General features: G+C 46.7%; 1 protein-coding gene across 1 annotated transcript; it reads right to left on the bottom strand.

Annotated features, from left to right (window-relative positions):
• Positions 1–4,382: 4,382 nt before the first annotated feature.
• On the bottom strand, positions 4,383–7,388 carry LOC147988555 (uncharacterized). The gene has a single exon (XM_087535142.1). It carries the CDS (start codon positions 7,386–7,388, stop codon positions 4,383–4,385), a length of 3,006 nt encoding a protein of 1,001 aa, XP_087391268.1.
• Between the last annotated feature and the right edge of the window lie 299 nt (positions 7,389–7,687).

Here is a 7,687-nt window from a genome sequence, read left to right on the forward strand (position 1 = left end):
TGGTCATCAGCACAAAAATCATGATTTTACCGGTCGCCCGTACTATGTTTCAAGAGTTGAAACATAACATTTATTTTCAAAAAAAAATCAAAACATATTCAAAATGGATCTTATTAGAAAGCCCTCATCACGAGAAACACGGATTGAAAACAGAACTTAGTTTGGGCATTGCGTTCAAAAGATATAAAAATTTGAAAATTAAAGCGAAAAATAAATGCACGCGTTAGGGACTCAGTGCCCTGAGACTGAGTGACACAAATCCACGTCCGCCTAGCTACATCCCTGAGTGTATTTTTTGGGTCACGAACGACATGGTACTGGATATCATGTGCTTTTGGTGTGGAGATATGTGATACCTGTGTTTTACTCTTTCTTTTTACTAATGCCATTTGAGTTCCACTCTCACAATGCAAGGACAATAATGGGAAGGAAACATATGCTTTTTTATAGAAGACAACCCAAGAAGAGTCCAGCTTTGAATTAACAAAGTCATCAACCGCCCAAGGGTTACATAAGGCCAACAAAAACAATGGCCACAAAATACATGGAGGTGGAATTGTAGCTTACAACACAAAGACAGAACGAGTAAAAGAAATATAACTGTAAGCACAGCTAACCTGTGTGTCGCCCACCACTCTCATGATCCTAAATCACTAAGCAGAACAGATAGCCAAAGGAGTCTCCAAACGCTAGAGAGAACGTCGGCAAGCTGACTCCACCGGGCTTGGGTGACAAAGATCCTTCCTTCTATGTTACCTAAGAGAGTCACCACACCGTCGGTAAGAAGAGGTGCTCCCCCGAGAGCTAGGCAAGGATCCGACCTCGCAAAACACGGATGGTCAGAACAAACACTTCTCCCAAGCCAAAAGCACACCTTGCCGGCTTCGCTGGAAGTTCTGTGATCGATGAGCGTCTTTTAAATGACAGTCACTTGCAGAAAGAGATATTGCTTGGTTTTGTAATAGACTAAGTAACAGTGTTGGAGTGAATTGATCTCTTACAAGGATAGCTTGGTTTGTTTTGGCTGAGAGCCATAGTTGTTGCTCTGTTTTGCTTGTTTCATGGGAGGGCTAGCCCATGGCATACTGGTTGTTTTCGTTTTTTCGCTGAACCAGACACATATGCGAGTGTATTATCAATTTTTTTAAAAAAAATCGAGAATTGTTTTGTTAGTTTCAAATAATGTTCGCACTTTCGAATGTATTTTTTTGGAATTTCAAAAGCGTTCCTATTTTTGAAAAAAGTCTAGACAAGTGCAAAAAATGTTCAGGGCAATTGAAAAACAAATTGGTTTAATGTTTTTGTTCGGATATTTCTGATTTTTTGGAATTCCTAATTTGTATGAGTTATTCAAAAAAACTATCATGTGCAAATGTCCTCATTCTTTTTAAGAATGTTCGTATTTTGAAAGATATGAACATTTTTATGAAGTTTATGTATAATTTTTAAATGATGATTTTTTATATATTTTATGAACAAGTATGGAAAAATAAAACCCTGAGCGAAAAGCATGCATAGAAGAATGAAAGAAAGACAAAAGACAAAAATTAAACAGGCTGAGCCGGGAATTGTACGAACCGTATGTAGTAGCTCTGAAGTATGCTTTTGAGCATACATCAGCGCTGAACTTCAAAAGATTGAAAACCTGAAAAAAGAAAAAAAAAAGCCATTACCGCCATCTATCTCTCATCACTCAACTATGCTTAAAGTTGTGGCCACCACCGCAGTCGGGCTGGGTGGCACTTTGTGTTGATGGCTCTTTTTCGAGCATGGATGACCGGGCAGCAGTCGGAATGGTCTTACGAAGGGAAGATGGCTCGTTGATTTTCATGGCATATAGATACATATTTCATTGCAATGACACCCTTGAAGCGGGAATACATGCGATTATGCAAGGGATGGCACTGGCCATTCAACATTCGAATTTTCCGGTGGTTCTACAGTCAGATTCTGTTAATGCTTTTAGCCATTCTTGCAGGCGACACCTTGTCCAGGTTGGCTTATGGACACTTAGCTGCTGAAAATTCGAATGGCTGTTAGAGAGTTTTTGTTCCTCTAATGATTAGTAGTGAACAAAATAAGGTAGCATATCAATTGGCATTTTATAGCCGTACCGAAACTTGTACTGCGGTGTGGTTGAACTCGAGCCCTTCGTGTTGTGAGGACTTGTTGTCTCGAGATTGTAATCCTATTATTACGGAAGAAAGGAAAGGAAGAACAAACAAAGCAACACCAATAGCTGATCAAAAATATGCAAAGCTCTGAAGTATGCTGCTGGACATGATCAACACAGAACTTGCATTGAATTTTTTTTCACCCTGTTGACTGAACTGAACATTGCTACTGAAAATACATCAACACTGAACTATGGTACTGAACCAACTCAAGTGAGACAACTTCGGGAGCCACAACTGAAGTGGAAACAACAATCAAAAGGAAGGGTCCCCTGCGACTACGAAGGATCCCCGGCGAGAGAGACAGACATGGGAAAAACAAAAAGAGGGAAAAAAAGCTCATCGTACCAGCGACCGGCGGTGATTCCGGCCCCGACGGGAGGGCTACGCTGGCATGCGCTATCCACAGCCTACCCCCGACGGGAGGGCCACCTCCTCGCCGGTGGGGCATTGCGCTATCCATACCTTCCTTCCTCCCGCTGCTCGCGGATGCACTCCACAGCCTACCCCCGCCCGCTCGCCGGTGGGGCGCCCCTGCCTCCCTCGTCAGCTACGCCCTGACCCTCGCTGTTCTGGAGACGGCACCGATCATCTGCTAATCGGGGGCATAAGTGAATCCGAAGCACGCCCTGACCCTCCCTCGCTGTTGCCATCCGTCTCCTTCCATTGATCCTTCCTACATCTCAGTGGTGATGTCTCGGTCACTGCAAGTATGATAAGATAGGAGTGGCTTTCACAGTACCAGCTAGTACTACTATCTGTGTTTTTCTTTCTATCTGTAATGTACCAATGTGAGTCTGACATTTCAAATGTCATGAGTGACAGCGACAAGTCGGCTCCACCTTCATGGACCATGGTGCGAGCAGCTCCAGCTGCACATGACGCCGTGGCGTGCTGATTTGCCCCAGATGCTGCCACATTAGCACTGGAACTGGACGACGACACCTCAGCCCGTTACAAGAAATGGAGGCTGCTTTCTGGACGCCCTTTAGTTACTCGACGAAATGCACAGGAGAGAAAGACTGCGATCGACCAAGCAACGACACTATTGACATGTGGAGTAAAAACTTGCTTGCCTTCACTCTCTTCCTATTTTTTTTCGTGCGTAGATTAATGTGGTTTGTGGATGCATCGTTTGTAGCATGTCCGGCTCCTCCCCACCACCCACAGAACGCACCGGCTGCTCTGTCCCACCTCGACCGTCGGCGCGAGCTCCGACGGCCCCTTCTTATAGCGTTAGCGCTGCTCACGTCCACCTCATGGCACTGCCTCCATCCACGTCCACCCCATGACCTCTGCTACGGCTTGGGCGGCCGGATTTGGAACCACGACAGCTACCCGATCTGCAACCAAGGCATACAGCGGCGCATCTCCTGAAGGAGACATTTTAGTGTTCAGGCATGATGATATAATTCCTCACATTTCGGCAGATGGTTTAGTTTCAGACTGCATGCATCATAAGCAGTAATGTCCAGTAATATATACAGTAGTGATGATCCTCAACTGTACCTGCTGTATTATTATTGCACCAGACATGGATGTGTTGTCTAACAGAGAAATAGAAAATTAGCATTTGGTGTAGCCTGCACTAATGTTCGTGACACTGATGGCGTGTCAAAAAAGCATGCCTTTTATTTTATGACTGGTTCGATCTGGAGTGTGTTGGCCCAGACCACGTCGTCGAGTACTTTCCAGCGACAGGCAGCGACCGATGACAGACGACGACAAAGCAACGCTGGCTTGTGATAGACCACCCTCAGTGTAAGGCTAGCCTCAAGCTAGCAATCTATCCTTCCGTGGACGTGTAGTACTAATACTAGTACTTCTGGCCGGAACAACACACAATACAGGCACGTAGACAACCAGCCAGTCGATCTATACTTTGATCGATCAAGCACTCAGCGATGCACGTACTCAGATTGTTTGATGGCCGCAGGGGCGTGTCGCTCCTGTTGCTTTTCTTTATTCCACGGTGGTACAAAGTTTACAGGGGTAGTCAAGTATATATACTAGTAGCTAACCTATGTCTACTAGCAATCCTACTCGGTAATGATTTTGAAGCCAACACGGACTCGTGTATCGTACACGGAATCGGACACGTGACATACTATTCGTGTTTAACTCCAACAATCACCCCCTAAACACGACGCCATTGCGTTACAGCTCGAACGCCGATTCTTCTTCACATTTCCAAAAACTTCTCTCGATCTAAAGCCTTGGTCTGGATGTCCGCAAGCTGATGATCGGTGCAGTTGTAGTTACCTTTGTCTTTCCTTCTTCCACGCAGTCCTTTATATAGTGATACACCGTATCAATATGCTTGCTCCTTTCATGCCGCACTGGATCCTCGGATGGAAAAGTTATAGACTCATTGTCAATGTTGAGCACCACTTGTTCTGGATCTCGCTCCATGAGTTCACCGTGTAGTCTCCCTAGCCACACACCTTGACACATTGCTTCGCTTGAAGTCGATGGCATCACTTTATGCTTCCGTGATAGCCAGCTTACTATGCTTCCACCAAGGAAATATGTCACGTCCGAGGTACTCTTACGGTTGTCAACAATCCCTTCCTTGTCACTACCACTATAGCCAAGTAGTCTCACCATCTCCTTCTTGCTCAGCTCAAGACGAGGTTCCATTGAAGCGAGAATGTGATTGCAATCTTTCATGCCACGGCTTTCAAGTACCTTCCTTGTGTATGCCTTCTGGCATAGTGTGATCCCCTCTGGTTTTTGATTTACCTCGATCCCGATGTTGCAACTCAATAAACCTAGATCATCTATCTTGAAAAGCTCCTTCATTTGTAGCTTGAACGTTGCAATCACCTCTTCATCTGCACCAGTTATCAACAGGTCGTCGACGTAGATGCCAACTAGTAGACGATCCCTTCCTTCACCTCTCTTGTACATCGTATGCTCTAGTGGGGCTTTCTCAAATCCAAAAGAAATCATCGTCTGGTCAAGTTTGATGTTCCACGCCCGAGAGCCTTGTTGTAGCCCGTACAAGACTTTGTGTAGCTTAAGTACCTTGTGTTCCTCTCCCTCTTTGATGAATCCCGGTGACTGATTCACATACACATCTCCTTCTAACTCACAATTCAAAAGCGCGGATTTTACATCCATGTGATGTATCTTCCATGATTTCTGAACCGCGAGAGCGATGAGTAGTCTCATTGATTCCATCTTTGCAACGGGAACGAACACTTCTTCGAAGTCCACACCTTTCTCTTGCACGTACTCTTTGACTACTAGCCTCGCTTTGTGCTTCACGCACCCTTCGGCGTCATTCTTGATCCTAAACTCCCACTTGAGATCCATGACTTCTTCATTTTTGGGAAGATCCACAATCTCACATACATTGTTGTCGTGGATTGACCTAAACTCCTCTTCCATAGCCCGACGCCAACACTCCTTCGTATTTGCGTCCTCAAATTTCGCCGGTTCCTTGGCGCTTCCTAGACACCATCTCTCACACCTTTTCATCTTTTCTGGGTCAATTGTCCGAAGAGACTTCTCCGGATGTATGTCGAACACCAGTCCGAGATGCATAGGTGTAGATGATGGTGTCCTTTTCTCCTGTACTTTTGGAGACGATACAGAGTTTTCTGCTTCATGCATTCCTTTTGACGAAGCAGAAATACCATCCCAAGCTTCTGTAGCTAGGCTTCCTGTCACTGGTGTAACACATGGACTGTAACCTTTGGCTGGACTTCTGTCATGGTCTGTTCCAGGGCTGCAACTTGCCCCGTTCATTACGCCTCTAGCTGGACTTCCATGGCTAGTACACAACACCGGTCTTTGCTTGCTGGCAGAAACCATCGAGCTAGCTGCATCAGTGACCGAGACTTCTTTCAATGTTGTACGTTGGTGTGCCTTTGCATCAACATCACCAGCTTCAGTGTCTGCCTTCACATCAGTGCTTGAAGATGTAACACCCGCGTCAGTATCTTCAATGTGAGCTTTAGAATTTTCTCCTGTGTCCGTAGCATTTACGTCTACTGTTTCTTCGTGGAATTTTGGCGCCACGTACGCCTTCGATTTTTCTATACGCGTCGCACGAAGACTGCTTCTCCATGGTCGAGCACATGTGGCAATTGCTGCATCCGCTCCAGCGAAATTAGCACTTATGCCCGTAACATTGATGTAGGTTTCGGAATCACCCTCCGTGTCCGTAGCATCGACACGAGTTTCCGAACCACAATCTTGATAGTGAACTTTTTCTTCACGGAGCGCGACAATTTCTTTACCCGACACTTGAAGAATTGTATCCTCCTTATCCACGAGTTCACACATCAACATCATGTCACCTTCATCTCCTAGCTGGGCCATGAGCGCCTTCTCCTTCTGGGGATTCTTACACTCCGACTTGAAGTGTCCGAGCAGATTACAGTTGTGACAACGGATCTTCCTCTTGTCGAACTTTTTCTTTCTTGGCTTCTCCGACTGTTCATCGGTGTCCTTTGCGGGACGGTACTTTCCGCCGCTACCGGACGCCTTGTCGAAATTGTTCTCCTTGGAAACCAATGCCTGCCACTGAGCACGCGTAAGCATCAGGTACTCATCCTGTTTCGCGTCGCCGTAACTCAACTTCATCCGCTCATCATGGGCCTTGAAGCGACCAACCAGATCATCCAAAGTGAGAGTCTTGAGATCAACACACTGCTCGATCGCTGACACAATCGGCATGTAGCGCGGTGGAGCGGCACGTAGGAAACGCCGAACCACGGAGATGTCCTCCAACTTCTCTCCGAGACCGTGAATCCCGTTTACCATCGAGGCGACCCTTGCTGCGAAGGCATCCACCGTCTCATCTTCTCCCATCCTCAGATTCTTGTAACTTTTCAGCAAAGTTTGCAAGTTCGCCTCGCACACACGCGAGTGCCCTAGATGCAAAGTCTTGAGCGTGTCCCATGCTTCCTTCGCTGATTTCTTCGAGATTAGATGCTGCTGCACGTCCACCGGCATCACCGAGCAGATGGCCGTGATAGCCTGGCGATCCTTCCGATACAAGGCACCACCCTTCAGGTACTCCTCACCGCCGGGGTCGACGGCTTCCCAGAGCTCATTGGCCTCGAGCGCCCACTCCATCATGGTCGCCCACACCATGAAGTTCCCACGGTCGAATCGTGGATACTCCGGTCTCGCCGGAGCAGCAATTACTTTAGCCACACCGGAGTAATCCGCCAGCTGCTTGGTCTTCTCGTCGTCCGACATGATCCTCCGTTACTAGAAGATCAATCTTGTTCTAGATACCAATTGTTGGCCCAGACCACGTCGCCGAGTACTTTCCGGCGACAGGCGGCGACCGACGACAGACGACGACAAAGCAACGCTGGCTTGTGATAGACCACCCTCAGTGTAAGGCTAGCCTCAAGCTAGCAATATATCCTTCCGTGGACGTGTAGTACTAATACTAGTACTTCTGGCCGGAACAACACACAATACATGCACGTAGACAACCAGCCAATCGATCTATACTTTGATCGATCAAGCACTCAGCGATGCACGTACTC

Source organism: Triticum urartu, chromosome 1A (genome assembly GCF_056163025.1).
Source record: "Triticum urartu cultivar PI428250 chromosome 1A, HENAU_Tu73, whole genome shotgun sequence".
Taxonomy (NCBI): domain Eukaryota; kingdom Viridiplantae; phylum Streptophyta; class Magnoliopsida; order Poales; family Poaceae; genus Triticum; species Triticum urartu.

Coding starts and splice junctions, on each gene's coding strand:
- LOC147988555 (XM_087535142.1), bottom strand. CDS start 7,388: ATGTCGGACGACGAGAAGACCAAGCAGCTGGCGGATTACTCCGGTGTG.